The sequence below is a fragment of the Sciurus vulgaris genome, assembly GCF_902686455.1.
Source record: "Sciurus vulgaris genome assembly, chromosome: 11".
Classification (NCBI taxonomy): Eukaryota; Metazoa; Chordata; class Mammalia; order Rodentia; family Sciuridae; genus Sciurus; species Sciurus vulgaris.
The window spans coordinates 4,554,856-4,572,303 of NC_136472.1; the positions used below are offsets into that span (position 1 = coordinate 4,554,856).

General features: G+C 63.1%; 1 protein-coding gene across 1 annotated transcript in view; it reads left to right on the plus strand.

Annotated features, from left to right (window-relative positions):
- Positions 1-17,448, plus strand: part of SHANK2 (SH3 and multiple ankyrin repeat domains 2) — a 347,313-nt gene that overhangs the window by 138,688 nt on the left and 191,177 nt on the right. Inside the window, 2 exon segments of the mRNA XM_079104911.1 lie at positions 4,436-4,605; positions 10,448-10,561. Coding sequence (XP_078961037.1) covers positions 4,436-4,605; positions 10,448-10,561 — 284 coding nt within the window.

Here is a 17,448-nt window from a genome sequence, read left to right on the forward strand (position 1 = left end):
TCCTGCATGGGGGAGGGGTTGTGGGGTTGCACCTTGTCACATGCTGCAGCCTGGGTCCAGTCACAGCTTAGTCCCGAGGCAGCTTCTGCTGAGCCTGCAGTGGGGACAGTTTGGACAGAGTCCCTGGCCTCCATGGGGCTCCTTGGCCCCACCACCATCCAGTGGGGTGAGTGGAGATGGCCAGGCTGGCGGGAGACAGCATCCTGAGCAAGGAGGGGACTTACCCAGGCCCTGTGGGCCCACATCACCTGTCCCCTCTGGGTGCTCACAGCCCAGAGGGAAGGGGCCACCCAGCTCCCCTCTCTGGGCTGAGCTTGCTTGAAGCCATAGAAAGCTCAGCCAGGAGCATGATGGGCACCTAAGAGGGGAGAGCCAGCCTTGGGCCAAACCCTCAGGGCAGCACCCTGATATTTGGGGTGAGGGCTTCCCCCCGTACTCCTGCTGGCCCTGGTGACCCACTCCTCCCAGCCGCGACTCTGTGCTGAGGCAGGATCCCCCACCCCCAGGGAGGAGCTGACCTCATACAGAGAAAGACCCAGTCCACCTGGAGAGAAGCAGGACAGGGAGCTCACGGCGCCCTTGGGGCTGTCCTGACCCTGTTCTAACAGGAGGGTCTCCAAGGGCCTGGGGTCCGGGCCATGTGGTCACCCAGGGTCTGCTGGCAGGTGAGGGCTCCCACTTTGGACATCAAGGATTTCCTGGCCCCTTGCTGCCCAGGTCAGCTCAGAGCCTGCAGCTGGGCATCACGGAGAAAGAGGAGGGCAGGGGACACCAGCCCCAGTGGTGGCCCCAGCCTCCCCGTGTCTCCTGCTCACGTCTCCCTGGCCGCCTGTCTCCCTATCCTCAGTCCCGTTAGCTCCCCTGTCCCCCAGACCAGGCGCAGAGCGGGTGGGAACCCCTGTACCTGGGCACCTTCCCCAGCCCTGCCCAGGTGTGGAGGCGGCGCCCTCTGCTGGTGCCTGGCCGCAGTCCTAAGCACACTGGGAGATACCTGGATCCACCACACCTTCACCAAGGGCGGTGGCAAGGTCGAGGGCCTGGCTGGCCCGCCAACACGCAGGTCCTTGTCTTTCTGCAGAGACCGGGCAGCAGGTCCCCAGGGCTGCTCTGGCCTCACCCCCGCCCCCGGGGGACCCTCTGGCCACCCTCTCATCAAATATCTGTCCCCCAGGTGGTTTAGCTCAGCAGAGAGCAAAGGCTCAAGATGAGGGCGGCAGGCAGAGTCTGGTGCCACCGGCCGTCTGCTGGCCGTGGCTGTTGGGGAACTGTGGCCCTCCCTGAGCCCTGTCCACCTCTGGCCTTTCAGGACAAAATGGGCAGATGTTCCTGGGGCAGGACCAACAGAACAGCTTCAGGTCAGCACCCCTGGCCTTCCTGCCCCCAGCAGGGTCCAGTTCCCCATGAGTGCTGGGAAGGACATTCCCCAGACAGCGCTTCACAGTGAAGGGAAGGGTACTCGGAGCCATGGACCCCCTGGGATGCAGCCATGGGCTTCGCATCACCGGCTCTTCCTGCTTCCTATGCAGGTGCGAGCAGGTTCCAGAGGGTTCTGGGGACCATCTCACCTGTGCGCCCCTGACCAGGGACAGAGCATGTCACCTGCCCCCAGGGTGTAGCGGCCCCTCACTGGGGAGGCTAGGCACTGGGGATGGACGGGGTGGCTCAGGATCAGGCCTGGCCTGAGTCCCGCCTCCGCCTCTCCATGCAGCGAGCATGTGCAGGCCCCTCCAGACGTGGGGCAGCGGGTGCCAGTGCCAGCGCTCTGCCCTGGAGGACTGGGCTGTGGAGTCGGTGCTCAATCAGGGTTCAGACCTCCTGGGGAGCGGAGGGCGCTCCACCCCCAGGTGGAGAGAGGCCCATGAGCCCAGCAGAGCCGACAACTGGGGAAAAAGGTGTGAATGAACTGCCGTTGTCACATGTGGGAGTCTGGGAGCTCTTCCACCTGGGCCAGGGTGGCCCCGGGCTGGCTCACGGGCAGAAACCCACTCCAGCCTGCCAGAGCTGACGCGGCACTTCTTCCTGTCCACCCAGGGAGGGAAAGCACGTTGCGGCACGGGGGCGGCAGGGCAGCGCAGCCAGCGTGTTAGCACAGCCTGGGACCTGCGCCCTCGGTGCTGGACGTGCCTCCCTCTGTGCCAGAGCAGAGACCAGCAATGTGGCGGGCTCCTCTGGTCCCTCCTTTGCAGGAGCTGGAGCCTAGGAGACAGGCTGGCTCCGCAGCTTCAGGGCCATGCCGTCTGCATGCCAGCCCTGCCCCCGCTCCCGGCCCGGGGCTCTCCGTCCTGGGTTGGAGCAGCCTCCTGGTTGCTCTGCTGCTCAGTTGCCCGTGGGGCCTGCCGTGGGGCCTGCGTCTGACCCCACCCAGCAGAGGGCCGCCCTGGGGAGTGAATGAGTGAGTAACTGGGGAGGATGAATGGAGACTTCGTGTGTGGGCAGGTCCCCGCTCGCCCGGGACAGCTGGGAAGTGGCCCAGTTCCCTCATCCGTCACCCCACTTCACAGAGCCAACTCTCTGATACTCCGAAGCTGGGGATTTGGCCCTCAGACGGAAACAAGTCGGTTGGAGTTCCATCTGGCTGTTCTTGGCCGAAACTGGAGGACAGCGCGGACAGTTGGGGCTGGGGAGCTTCCGACCCCCCTTGCTGTGTGGGATGCACCAGTGGCGCCCCGGCCAGCCTCCCTGCGCCTCCACTCTAAGGGACGGCCACCGCTTGCGCAGGCTGCTGTCTGGGGCTGCCTGGCAGAGCGGGGCCAGGGAGGAGGCAAGGCCTGGAGAGACAGGACCCTTCACCTTAGGCGAGAGCTCAGGGTCCTTGTCCCTCGGCCATTTGGAGCAGGGGGTCAGGAAGGGAAGGTCGCTCTGGCAGGTGGCCCGAGTGTGGTGAGCCAGCCTCCGCCCTGCCCAGCCCCGTGGCGCTGTCCGTCTTTATCGCTGCTCTGGACTCTGGCCCCTCCATGGTGCAGACAGCCACATGACCCTCCTTGCCCCTCATAGACAGCCACCCCTGGGGCTAGGGGCTGACCTGCCACCACTCACTTCCTCTGGATCTGCTGCAGCCACACCTGTCCAGAGCTTCCATGCGGCCCAGGCGGCCTGCTTGTGACCTCGTTGCTGGGACCAAGGGTTCAATGCACCCTCAGCCCCCGTCCTGGCCCCCCAGCTAGAGGGACTACCCCTCCACTGCCTTCTTACAAATGGGGAGTGAAAGCTTGGCGAGGTACAGTGACTGGCTGCAGTCTGCACAGCGGGGGTAGAGCCGCCAGGGAGGGAGAGGCAGTTGAGACTGCCTGCAGGGCCCATGCACAAGGCCAGCCTCCCTGCCTCCACCAGCCTCGCTGCCTCCATCACTCAAGGCCGACTGGGCAGGTGTGTTTGGGGTGGTCCCAGCACTCTGTCTGCAGAGGGCTGGGAAGGGCCGGAGTTAGCTGGCCTGTCTCCCCAGTTGTGCTTCTCAGCTCTGGGCCCTGGCTCAGGCCAGGCGGCCCACACTTGCACCCTGCTGGGCTGGAGCAATGCCCCATCCTCTGGGCTGGCGTGGGGGCCCTGCCTGCAATCCCACACCTGGGCAGCGCCCAGGCGGGATCCTCTCCACCCTTCTTCTGTGAGCAGCTGGCTTGCTGAGCTGCACCTTCAGACAGCTGAAGTGAGGCTGCGGGCTCTTCCGGCAACCCTCCGGCACAGTCCCTGGGCTGCTTGGGGACAGTTACCTCTGCTGGGCCCCACAGTGGAGAGGCCTCTGTCCAGGACAGCAGGGGTTGAGTGAGGAGGTGACGCTGAGTGTGTCTCCACCTTGAGCCAAGGCTGCTTGGTGGTGGCAGGGCTCACATAAGGATTCTGAACCCACATGTCAGTGGCTGTCACTCAGTAGGAATGGCATCCCTGGGAAGAAGCCCAGCGTAGGCTGCCTCCCACCTCCCCAGTGTCCCCAGCACCCAGCTCAGCCTCCAGGCTGCTCCTGGGTCACAGGATGCCAGGGCGCCTGGCCTGGTTTCCTGTGCTCTGAGCTTCACCTGGGTCAAGGACAAATCTGGGCCTGGTGGCCGGGCAGGTGGACCCGGATGCTCGGTCCCAGTCCACTCCTCGCTGGTGGTATGAATGATGGTCTAGATTCAGCAGGCCCCAGCCCCCGTCTTGCATACGCAGCCTGGGGTGCTCAAGGACATCAACCAGTGTCCCGGTGGCCGTATCTCGCATAGTGATGCTGAGTGAAAACCAACACGCTCCCCCGTGTGGACAGACCCCAGTGTGGCTGCCGCCGCGGGCTGGGTGAGCTGTGTGCTGGGGACACGGAGGTCACAGACCTCCTCCAGGCCCTGCCCTGGGCTGTGCCCGCTGGGGTCTCACGCTGCCTCATGGGGCCGGGTGATACTGCAGCCCTGCCTGGCAGTGGAGGGTGGGTCCTGACCTCCTGCCTCTTCCCTTCTGTCCACTCCAGGCAGCCTTTCGCTCCTGGTGCCAACAAGGACTCCCTCTCGGCCTTCGAGTGCCCGGGGCCCAAGCGGAAGCTCTACAGCGCAGTGCCTGGGAGACTCTTCATCGTCGTGAAGCCATACCAACCCCAAGGCGATGGCGAGATCCCCCTCCACCGTGGAGACAGGGTCAAAGGTCAGTGACCACCCTCGGCCTCGGCCTCCGGGGCAGGGCCAGCCAAGGCCCCTCAGCCCCTGGGTGGCCCTGCTGGGGTGGCAGCATGTAAGGCTCCCTTGGGGCCCCAGGGGAAGCACACACCCGGGAGGCGGGAGTGGGCTGGGGAGCGGGGCTGGAGGGAGACTGCACCCGGGCAGGGAGAGCCCTGGTGGGACTGCAGGGCCAGCCAGTGAAGGGCAGGGGCCTTCCCACCAGGAAACTCCTGGAGCCCTCAGGAAGTGGGGTTGGGTGGGCCCTGGCCTGAGTGTCCAACTGGACAGTCCAGCTTGAGCCGAGGCCTGGCGCCTGCAGGACTGGAAGGAAGGAGGTCCCCGCAGTTGGAGGGATCCCCAGCGGCGTCCTGGGACTGGGCTTGCAGAGCCTTCTGAGGCCGCAAGCACCAGGCCAAGGAGGCAGACTGTCCTTCCAGGGCACTGGGGAGCCAGCCATGGTGTCCACACAGGCGCTGTCACGTCCCAGAGGCACCTCAGGAAAGTGAACGCAGAGACAATACGTGTAGGGTCAACAGGGGCGTGATCAGAGGCCTGTCCCCGAAGGCCACGAGAAACTAGCGGGGAGGCAGGTGTGGGCAGTGGGGCCACACCAGGCCAGTTGTGACCCGCTGGATGGAGCACAGAAGGGACTCCACACATCCAGCACGCCCATCCCTGCCTCTGGCCAGGCTTCCAGAAGACGCAGGAGATGGGATGGAAAGTGGGCTCTTGGAGTGTCGGCCAGCTCCAGTCTGGCCCACAGCAGTGGTGGTCAGTGCCTCTGTCTGTGTACCCTCTTCGGGCAACGTCACCTAGGCTTCTGCAAGGGTCTCGAGATGGTGGAGCCCCGTCCTGCCTCTGGACTCTGGTCTAGCTCACAGCTATCTGATCAGTGACAGCACCCCACCAGTCCATTCCTTCCTCTGTTTCAAGTTCACTCTTTCCTCTGACACGTCCCTTCCCTATTTAGTCCCTCTTGTGAATCGTAATTTTAGAAATTTTAGGTTTACTAAACTTCCATCTGTATGCTTCTGATCTTTTTGTTTGCCAAGACTTTCTTTTACTCTGTTGGGAATTTTTGTTGACTGAAAACGTGTTGTTTTGGAAATTGTGTGACTGACACATTAACCCCACCCCGTCTGATGGTCTCCATGTCAGGTTCATGACGGGTTTGGGCTCGGTGGATTCTCGTCGCCCTCGGGAGCACGTTTCAGCCTCTCACTGCAAGTGTCTGGTAATTTTCTGTTGCTTCCTGGACATCGGCATGTGGAGCGAAACCCTTGTGTGGGGGAGAACCTGGTATTTTTCTCCCGTGAGCTTCTTCCTCTTGTTCCAGTGGGTTGTTGGGTGAGAGCTCCATGCTAGTTCAGATCCGTGACTTCTGCTGAGCTGCTCTGAGTCTCTTCTACAAATGCATCTTGGGGCTTCGACTGGAGATGTGGGGAGTCCATGCTGGCCAGTCCCCTCTCTGGCCTAATCCCTGCAGGGATTTCCCTGCTCTCTCAGGGCCCACGGTTTCCTGGCCCCACCTTTGTGGTCCTGGAGGTCACTGAGGTGGCAGAGATCGCCCATGTGCTCCTCCAGGCCAGCCCTGCTGTGTGGACTGCACCTGTCCCAGGCTCCCAGCCACGGAGAGGGACTTCCTTGTGTGGTCCCCGCCCCCTCCGCAGGGCCGTTACGCAGCCCCTGGAGTCTCCGCGGCCCTTCACGTTGTTGCTTTTGGCATCGTGTTTGGGTTTGGGACCTCTTCCAGTGGTGTCAGCCCCGAGGGTCTCAGTTGGCCCTTAGCACTAAGCAGAACTCCCGAACTGCTCACGTGAAGTTCAGCGGCCAGTTTCTAAACCAGGAGTGTAAAAGTCCACGGGACTGGCTGTCTCAACTTTGGTCATGCAGCCCCTCGTGGGCTGGACCTTTTCCCTACACATTAGGTGATATTCCATGAACCCTGCAAGGACCTGTAGAGTGTGGTGGACCCACTGGTGGGGACGGCATGGCCTCTGCAGATGTGGTGGGCTGGCGGCCAGGCAGGGGCCTTGTGCGCGGCTGCCATCTTAGGGCTCACGCAGCTCCCCATGCAGATGGGGCGTGGGCGCCTTGGACTAGGCCCCACGGTAATCCCACCAGTGCAGGATCGGCGGGAACCCCTCTGTACGTCGTCAGGGTCCACACCTGCACCTTGCCCTCTGCGACCTCTCTGGCCCCAGGGCTTTGCAGGTCGCAGGAGGGCATGGGGCTACAACATGGAGACCCCGCGTCTGTCCCAGCTGTTGGTGCCGCTGGTCACACGGCTTCTGTGAGCTCCTCGGAGCCCTGGGCAGAGCCGGCAGGGCACGGGGGCTAGGAAAGCCCAGCCTCGAGGACCTCTCTGGCCCTCCAGCCCCCCATACCCTTCTGTCAGGCAGAAGGCAGATGCAGCCATCACCAGTGGGACCAGACGGGACCCAGGTGCCTGCGGGTTCAGGAGGCGTTACCTGCCCAGCACCAGGAATAGAATTGCAGAAACCACAGCCTGCCATCCAGGCAGCCACGGGGCTGCACCCTCCTCCCAGGTCAGGACGGCTGAAGGCTGACGCAACACGTGGCTGGCCTCTGGCCTCTGCCGTGGATGCTGCTCCCCCCACACCCCGGCATGAACTGCGGTTCCTCACCTGTTGTCCCCGCTCCGCCCCGGCTCTGACGTCGGCTGAGCCCCTACACAGCCCTGGGCCTTTCCTCTCACCCACCCCCCTTTGTCCCCAGGCATGGGACACTTCTGATCAGGCAGGACTCCAAGGAGCCTGCAGGGCCTTCCGATGACCCCTGACCTGTCACTTTCCCTGGGCCTTTGTGTCCTCCACACATGAGGCTTGATGGTGGGGGAGAAGATCCACGTGGAGACGGGCGTGCGTCAGCTGCTGTCTCTAGGCTGGTGATGTTCTCCGGTTCCCGGTGACATTCCGGTCTGTGGAGGTTTGCCAGGCCAGTCATCCTAAGCCGTGGCACCTGCCAGACAGCTGCATATGCAGGTGGGGCTTGGCAGGAGCACCTCCAGGTGGAGGCTGAGGGAAGCCCCTAGGGTAGCTGAGCACGTGGAGTGAGAGGAGAGGCCTCCCTGCGGACAGCGCCTCTGGCGTCAGCCCCTCCTGGCGTTGTCTTTGTGACCCCAGAGCCCAGCACATCCTGGTTGAATTCAAAGTGAAGGATGCACGTGTGTGGAAATCCTGGAGTGCCCGGGGTCCGTCCCAAAACAGGAGACGGGTGCAGAATGGGGGCGGGGCCTCCCAGCCTCTCCCCGCTCCTCCATGCCCTGGCCAGTTTCCACACCCAGACATGGTGGGGCCGGCAGAGGGGACACAGTGTGGCAGCGGTAGGAGCACACCCCCACCGCCCAGCTGGCCAGACAAGGTTTCCAGCTAGCAAGGGAGGCTCGAGGGGCTTGGCGGGACAGGGCCACCCTGGTGCCCTGTGTGGGCGGCAGAGTGTGCTGGTCCTGAGAGAGTGGGCAGATGCACCATCTGTCCCCTGATGCCTTAAGCATTGTCTGTGGGGACACAGGCATGGTGTTGGGATGGTCCTCCCCCAGCAGGCTCCCAGGGCCCAGGCCTGCTGCTCATGCCCCACCTGGGGACAGCGCTCTCAGGCCACTCTTGGGCCCCGTGGTCCTCGCAGCCTTCAGTGGCCCCACCCCCACCCCCAAGCTGGCTGCTCTGCAGTGTGGGCAGCCCTGCCACGTTCAAGGCTGCCCTGTGAGCCCAGCGCTGGGGGAGCGGGGCCTCCTGGTCTGTCCTGCCATAGCACGGGAGAGCCGGGGGGGCTTCTAGAGCTCACTCGGTCTGGCTCCTTGTGTTCCCCACCGAGAGAACAGGGTCCCCCATGGCCCTCCAGTAGTGGGCAGTGGTCCCAAGTCCGTTGGCTCTGCCCGCTGTCCTTGTTCCTCACACAGAGGACTCCTTTCTCCTCCAGCTCCTTGCACGGGGAGAGAAGGATCACTTTTGGAGAATTAAGTCACCAGTCGGTGAGGGACCCGCCTCCCTCCTGACTCCCACCTCAGGGGAGTGTGCAGAACCTGCCCTCGGGGCAGCTGTGCAGGCCCAGCTGTGCAGGCCCATGTGCATGCACTGCCCAGCACGCCTGTGTGCAGGTCTCAGGTGGCTGCTGGCAGCAGATGAACCTGTGAGGGGCCACGGCCAGGCGTGTGCAAGCTCAGAGCAGACCCCTCCACCCACCCCATGCCCCCTCCCTCTCCCTCATCCCCAAAGAGGACCATCAGCTGCCGGAAACTCTAAGGTCCCACGTGCTTTCTGCCCAGAGAGGATGGCCCCGGGGAAGCCAGCCCTGGGGGTCCTGGCCTTGCCCAGCACTCACAGCGGCAGGTACTCAGGAGCATTACCCCGCTCTGGCACAGAGAGGGGAGCAGCTGCCCCCTGTGGGCATGGATAAGATGCAGCAGACAAGGTCCCCTCCATCAGGGAAGGTCCCCGCTGGACGTAACAGCAGAAAAACTACTCACGGCCACTGCGAAAGAAGCCGCCTCCTCACACTCCTGGGCTGAGGCACCTGGGCCAGTTGCCGGCTGCCCTTTGCAGCCCAGGGCTGGACTCCGAGTCCGCCCTCTCAGGTCTGGGGCTTTGCAGGACTCTGCTGGGCCTCCGGCAGCTGGGCTGTGTGGCATCCCATGGTGCGGCACCCATCTGGCCGTGCTAGTCGACTTGGGTGTTTCCTTTAGGTCGTTCTTCAGACCACGAGGCAGGATCGATCTGATGAAGCTCGTGTTTTCTGTGACCTTCACGCTCATGGGCCAGATGGCTCTTTATCTGGCCTGAGAGGTTGAGCTGGCTGGCAGGAGCCCTCTGCTGCGTGGCCCCTCTCTGCAGTGCTGGGCCTCTGCCTCCGAGGGCCGTTGAGGAAGGCCCTGCATGGGCAGCCCTGACTGCAGGGCACCAGGCCAGGCTGGCAGCACAGGGAGGCCGTGGCCTTTCTCCCCACTGTGCCACCTGAGCGCGGCCCTGATAGCTGGGGTATTTATCAAAACGGGGCCCGGGGAGCCTGGGATCCTCATCACTTTCCCCCTGGCCTGTGTCTGTGTCCCTCGCTCGTGCTCAGCAGCTAGACTTTGAAACAAATACCTCATTCCTCCAGTTTGTGCTGAGTATCTACTGTGTGTCTGGCACTTGGCCCAGGGAGGGAATGAGCCGTTCCTGACCCTGCAGGCTGGGTTGGCTCTGTCTGTCGATCTCTGCAGTGGCCCCCAGAGACATGGCCACTGTGTGGCCCCCTTGCCTTCTCTCTAAGGGAAGGGTTCTTCCTGCCCAAAGTCAGAAAGAAACTTGTGTGCTCACCCACAGCAGCCTAAGCCGTAGGCTCCCTGGTCCGCATACCAAGGCTGGTCCCTGGGCCTGTGCTGGCCCGGTGGGCCTCTGCCCGGCTGCCCTCCTGGATTTGGGGTGAGGCTCATGACCATCACTCAGCCCTGCACTGCCTGCCACCTCCTGCTGTGGACTCTGTCCTGCTCCTTAGAGAGACACCGTGTGGGACAGTGGGGCCTGGGCCTCCTGGCCTCCCTTGGTGCTCAGGCTAGGAGAGAGGCCCGGCTTCGACATCCTGAGCGGGGAGGGCTGTGGCCATTGCCCGTCTCACAGGTGGCATGGGGCGCGTGGTGGCTGGGCATGTGTGTCCTTGGGGCCTGAGACAGGTGACAGCACAGGACTCCCAGGCTCCACTCCCGTCGCCCGCACAGGCGGGAGTGGCTGTAGCTCTGACCCTGCCGTCCGAGGGAGGCTCGCCAGGTCCCCTGGTCCTCAGCGCAGGCTGGTCCACGTCCTCTGACATCTCCCCTTCCCTTGCCCTAGTTCTGAGCATCGGCGAAGGCGGCTTCTGGGAAGGCAGCGCCCGCGGCCACATCGGCTGGTTCCCGGCGGAGTGCGTGGAGGAGGTGCAGTGCAGGCCCAGGGCCGGCCAGGCAGGTAAGGCCCGCGCGCGGCTGCCCCGCCACCTGCCGTGGCGTCCGGGAGGCAGGGGTACATCAGGGACTCCTGGGAAACGGGTTGGCTAGTTCTGTTCCACCGGCTGCATCCAAACCAGCCCTTGAGTACGAGATGGTGCGGCAGGTTCAGTTAACACGCAGTTGCGTGCATGTCCCAGAAAACTCGGAGCGCACCCTTCCAGCCGTCAGAGGGCTCTGTGCGACGGGGACCTTTCTTTTCCGGGCTCCCACGTGGATGTCGGGAGACGGGTGGCTCCTGCTGACAGGCGAGACTCGGGCCCGGGAGAGCCCCGCGGTGGAAGCCACCCATGCACCCTGCCCTCCCGGAACCCCAGTGCAGCACTGCCTGCAGACCCATCCTAGACGGGGGGCCGTCGTGGGCATGGCCACAGGTGGCCTCAGGTGGCCTCAGGAGAGGCTCCTGGGAGACGCGGGGAAGCAGACACAGCTGTTGGGGAAGGGAACACGCTCCATCCATGCTGGATGTGGGACTCCCAGGCCAACACGGCACCCCAGAAGGGGTCACAGGCCGAGGTCGCCACCCGCTGGTGTGGCCACAGAGCTGTGCTCAGAGGGCCCGCGGGTCCTGCGGCTCAGCGGAAGCCCCGCCCGCCCCCAGGCTCAGGGCTGCACTGTGCCACCCAGGGTGCCGGTCCCTGGTCTCTACTCAGCACAGAATCGGAGAGCAGGACACAGCGGCAAGCCGGCTGCTGGTCTACGGCCAAAGCCCCGAGTCAGACCTCTCCAGGGAGGAGGGCCCGGGGCTGGAGTCCGGTGGGGAGCCTGGCCTGCTCTTTCCATGGGACTTGCTCCTCTCCTGTCTCCTCCCTGTCCACGCTCCGCACTACTATCGATCGGTGCCCCTCTGTCCACGCGTCTGTCTTAGGTTTTCATTGGGTCCCTGCTTAGGGTCACGGGTATGGAAGTGTCTGTGTGGCCGGGCCCCCCCTGGTGTCCACGGGCACTTTGGTCATCAGGAGCCCTCTCGTGCCCCTTTGGTCTGGCCCTGCCGACCTTGCTGGCCACCTGCCTGGCTGCCCAGGCCCACCACGCTGCCTCATCTCCCTCTCAAGGGCCTACTGTGCACTCTTCACTCTGCGCCAGCCCTGCTCTGGCCCACTGGGGACTGCGGGCTTCCAGGTCTGCTTATGCCAAGCTTCCCAAGGAGGAGGCTGCCCAGATGCACGCCCAAGACCATGCTGTGAGGGTCAAGGTGAGACATGACCCACTGGACCTTAGAAGAGAGGACAGGAACATGCTCTGCTGGGAGGCTGGCCCGTGGGTTGGCGGCCAGCAGGCAACGGGAGCAGGTTTTGCTGGATGTGGTGGTGGACAGCTGGGCCCTGGTGCCCCCTGGACCACCTGTCCAGGGCTGGGCCACCCTGGCCCGTACCTATGCTTTGCTTGGGCCGCCTGCCCGGCCTCTTGTCCGGGAGGACAGGCCCATTGCTTGTCCCTGCCCACTCCCTCACCCTCCCAGCTGGCTCACGGCCTCTTCTGTCCCCAGCTGGCTCACGGCCTCTTCTGTCCCCGTGAGCCTCGGCCATCCTGGGCGGGCCTCCTTCCATACTTTCCTTGGAAAGACTCTGGTGTGCCGGCTGGGCGTCGCTGGCTGCGCTGCGCCTGGGCGGGGCGGCCCCGGAGCGCCCTGTGGAGGGGTCACTGGTGTGCCGGCTGGGCGTCGCTGGCTGTGCTGCGCCTGGGCGGGGCGGCCCCGGAGCGCCATGTTGAGGGGTCGCTGTGCCTCCCCACTGTCACCGTTCTCTGGAGGATTCTGGCTTCCCGGGGCGTGGGCAGCAGTGGACATGGGGCAGCGTGCCTGCCCCTTGCTGCCAGGCCTCCCCCGCTCCTGCATGGCCCATGGCCCCAGGTAGGTGCCTGTGGCTTTTCCTGGCCAGCTAGTGGTGGCCCACACAGCCTGGTGACGCTGCCAGGCTGGCGCTCCTCCCAGGACCATGGCCTCCAGCGTTGACTGCCCGTGTTGGTGTTGCGGGACGGGGACAGGGCGGGACACAAGACGTGGTCACGGCGATTCCCGGAAGGGCCCTCCTGCTCCCACGCTCGGGGCGGGCAGACTTGTCTGGAGTGGAGCAGCGTCCTCTGCCTGGCTCCGGGGACCCCGCGCTGTCCGCGCGTCCTGGGTGACTTGGGAAGGCAGGGGAGGTCAGGAGAGACCCCAGCTGGCAGCAGGCTGTGGTGAACGGAGGTGCCCTCAGGGTCCCCGCCGCCACGCCCCGTGTGCCTCCAGCTCGGGGCACCTTGCTGGGGCTCGGCAGTCACCGAGCTGCACTTAGCAGGCCCAGGACACGTCTGCACCACGTCAGGAGCCCCGAGACACGATGTCTCCCTCGCTGTCCCAAGGGGTCATTGGCTGCGGTCTCGCCCGCCCACGGCCGCGGGGAGCTGGAGGGGCGCTGGTCCTCGCCGTGCCCACTTCTGCAGCTGCGGCATTGCTGGACGGCAGCCCGTGCTCACCCGAGGCCACAATCAAGGGTTGGGGTCCCTGTCTCCTTGTATTTCTTGGACCCTCTCTTCCCCCTCATAGGACTGGACATCAGATAGGCCACCTAGATAGTCCAGGGCCAGGCAACCTGATCAGCAGCCCAATGGCACCGGCAGCCTCATTTCCCTTGTGCCACTAAGGTGGCCGTGCCGGGTGAGGACCTGGGCAGCCTCGGGTAGGGGAGGATGCCCCGGATGGTGCCTGGCAAGCAGCTCTCCCGTTGGTGGAAGCCTCTGGTCCCAGCGGCAGGCTGGCCCCTGGGTGAACCCCAGAGTTTGTGCCTTCAGGTCCGACTTCTACTGGGACACTCGGCCCTGTGGTCGCAGGCTCAGTGGCCGCTCCTTCAGCTCTGAGTGCTGTGTCCACTCTGCCGGGCACCTTGATGTGTGCATCTGCTCTTCTGGCGATAGACACTGGGGTTGCTTCTCCATTTTGGCTGATGTCAAGTGAAACTGCAGGAATTACTTTGTGCACGCCTTTCCGTGGACACGGAGGTTCACCTTTCTAGGTGCACAATGGCTGGGCACACGATAGAACATGCTCAAACTCAGGACACTGCCACCCAGTCCTCCAAGCCTCTGTGCCACCTGGTGCATACTCGGGCTGCAGGAGCTCCGGCTGCTTCACCTGTCATCCCAGGGCTACATCAGTCTCCAGTGTCAGCCGTTCTGATGGTGGGGAGTGGCGTTTTCTGATGACCGTAGTGTGCAGCTGATGTGCCGCAGTGTGGCCTCTTCTGGGGAGTCTCTGGGGAGTGCCGGTCCTTCTCTAACTGGGGTGCTCTCCTCCCTGTCTTGGCTCGTTTTCTGTGTACGAGTCCTCGTCAGAGATAAGTCGCCTCTGGTTCCCAGCCGTGGCTTGCCTTTTCATTTCCTGTGTCTTTTAAAGAGTAGAAGGTCTTACGTCGTAAGCGAAGTCCAACTTATCAGGTTTTTTTGATAGTTGGTGCTTCTGGTAGCTTCTTTTGGAGACTGAAAGTTTGCAGACCCTGTACATAGTCCAGAAGGTGGTTCGAAGTACTTTTTGCATCTTCCCACCGACTGTCTCTTTCCCCAAGGTATCCAGGCCAAGGGGCCTCTGCCTTCCATGGAGGCTGCTACGGCCTTCGTACAGGGGACGGTTAGCCGGCAGATCCCTGGGCTCCCTGAGCGAGGGGGTGTGAGGCAGCACGAGGGGCCGTGAGGAGGACGCTGTGCGGGCACCACTGCCGACTCTTCCCACCTGGCGACGGTGGTCAGGCTGGGGACCAGCTGCACAGTGAGCGGGGGGCCCGGGGGTGAGTGGTCAGATTCCACAGGTTCGGCCGGGCTCCGTGGACGGCGAGGTGGTGGGGCTCGCTCCCTCTGCCCTTCTGATTTCCTGGAACTCAGGTGTGTGGCCCCTACACGGCCTCCAGGGGCTTCCCTACGCGGCCTCCCCCCTGACCCTGTGGCATTGCAGCCATCTCAGCGTGGAGCCCACGGGTGGCAAGTCACTGTGCTCTGCTGTGACCTCTGTGTCACTGTGCTGGGTCTGGGGAGCCTCGCTCCAGGAGAGACGAGCGCAGTGACCGGGGCCTGACCACCTCTGGTGGTGTCCGCCTGCAGGTGTGGGGGCAGATGGGGGCCTGCGCATCCCCGGTCACTGCGGGGCGCTACCCTCACCCGGCGCTGTGCGTGGATTCTTTGGTCTGCAGTGTGACAGCTGGAGGTGACAGTGTAGGACTGGAGGTGACAGTGTAGGGCTGGAGGTGACAGCGTAGGGCTGGAGGTGACAGTGTGAGGCCTGGAGGTGACAGCGTAGGGCTGGAGGTGACAGTGTGAGGCCTGGAGGTGACAGTGTAGGGCTGGAGGTGACAGTGTAGGGTTGGAGGTGATAGTGTGAGGGCCTGAAGGTGACAGTGTAGGGCTGGAGGTGACAATGTAGGGCTGGAGGTGACAGTGTGAGGCCTGGAGGTGACACAGTGTGATGACCTGGAGGTGACAGTGTAGGGCTGGAGGTGACAGTGTGGGGCTGGAGGTGACAGTGTAGGGCTGGAGGCTGTGGCCATGGATTTCGTCTTGCCCTTCCTGAGCGAGAGCAGCGCCCCTTGTAAAACATGCGTCTTTTGCACACATCAACCCCAGGTCGGCAGCAAGGGGCAGCACATGACTCTGGCATGGGCACCTCGAGGGTGCCCCCCTAGAGGGCAGAGCCCTAGAGCTGCTGCCTAGTGCTGTGCAGGGCTTCCTGCTCCCTGAGGATGTCTCACAGCGTCTTGCTCTTTTGTTTGCGCAGCCAGCACCTTTACTTCCCCAGCCATGGTCCCACTCCCACACCTACCTGCGTGTATTAGTCAGCACACGTCGGCTGCTATAACGAACAGGCCCAGCTGTAGTGGCTTCCGGCACGTACTAGTCAGCACACGTCAGCCGCTGTAACAAACAGGCCCAGGTGCAGTGGCTTCCTGCACGTACTAGTCAGCACACATCAGCCTCTGTAACAAACAGGCCCAGGTGCAGTGCCTTCCTGCACGTATTAGTCAGCACACGTCGGCTGCTGTAACAAACAGGCCCAGCTGCAGTGGCTTCCTGCACGTATTAGTCAGCACACGTCGGCTGCTCTAATAAACAGGCTCAGCTGCAATGCTTCCGGCACGTATTAGTCAGCACATGTCGGCTGCTCTAACAAACAGGCCCAGCTGCAGTGGCTTCCTGCACGAATTAGTCAGCACACGTCGGCCGCTGTAACAAACAGGCCTAGCTGCAGTGGCTTCCTGCACGTATTAGTCAGCACACGTCGGCTGCTCTAATAAACAGGCTCAGCTGCAGTGCTTCCGGCACGTATTAGTCAGCACACGTCGGCTGCTGTAACAAACAGGCCCAGGTGCAGTGGCTTCCTGCATGTATTAGTCAGCACACGTCGGCCGCTGTAACAAACAGGCCTAGCTGCAGTGGCTTCCTGCAGTGCACTTTTCTTCCTGCGTGGTAACCGCCAGCATGGTGCTCCTGGCCAGCAAGCTGCTTCGCTCCACAATGTTTCTGAGGGCCCCAGGCCCTTCCACGGTGTGGGCCTACCCTCTCAGTGGCCTCAGGAGCCTCTGCCTCCAGCCGGAGAGTGTGACGCTATCCAGCCCACTCACGCAGGGCACAGAGGATGCATGTCACTGCCCGTGACCTTCCTTGTGAAAGCCCGGCATGTGGCCTGGGAGTTACGGCTGTCGGTCAGGGGCCAGTGCTACAGCCCTGAGGGGACGCTCCCTCCCGAGGGACGCTCGGCCTTCTCGTAGGCCCTTTAACTCACTGATAGCCCTCCTACACTGGTCGAGGGACACTGATGTGACCTGTCCAGACGCCATCACGGCTACGCCCAGCATGGCGGAAGAATCCAGTGGGGTGCGGCAGCCAGCAGGAGGTGGGAGCGAAGGCCAGGCCTCTGGCCACCCACCCAGGCTCTGGCTCCCCCCTCTCCCAAGGCATTGGTGTCCTCCTGTCTAAATTAAGGAGGACAGTCAGGTGACATTCCACCCTTCATCCTTAGAACTCAACAAACTGAACTAAAATTGGGGGTGTCCCCAGGGACGGCATGAATAAGCAACTCAGGGAAACCATCTCCCAGATTCTTACTTGGCATCTGGGGCGAGTCCATGTGTGAGAAACTGTAGGCCAGTTGACATTTTCAGTGCTGGGTCTTGTGTGTAGGTGGAAACCAGGGTGCCAGGGCTCCCTGTTCACCCCGAGAAGATGGCAAGGCCCCTGGCACCAGCGAACACAGGGCATGAGCTGCCCTGTCCCCACCTGCCAAATGTACTGTGAAGACCCCCTGGGCAACCTATGAGGACAGACAAGAGGAGCGGGGAGGTCCCTGGAGCCACAATGGGGTGGGGTGATGTCGGTGGTCATTCTCGGGTGCTGCTCATGGTGACAGTGACACTGCTGCTGGTGGGGATGTGGATGGGGATTCTGTTGGTGCAGATGATGGTGCTGATGACTGTGATGAAAATAGCGATTCTGCTGGTAATGGAGGTCATGGTGGTGGAGGTCATTGTGATGGTGATGATGGTGATGGTGATGGTGGTGGTGGTGATGATGGTGTTGGTGGTGATGATGGTGATGGTGATGGTGGTGGTGGTGATGATGGTGTTGGTGGTGATGATGGTGATGGTGATGGTGGTGGTGATGATGGTAATGGTGATGATGTGATGGAGGTGATGATGGTGGTGATGACAGTGCTAATGGTGGCAGTGGTGGTGGTGGTGGTGGTGATGATGGTGATGGTGGTGGTGGTGATGATGGTGTTGGTGGTGGTGATGGTGGTGGCGATGGCGATGGTGGTGGTGGTGGTGGTGATGGTGGTGGTGATGGTGGTGGTGATGGTGGTGGTGGTGGTGGTGGTGGTGGTGGTGA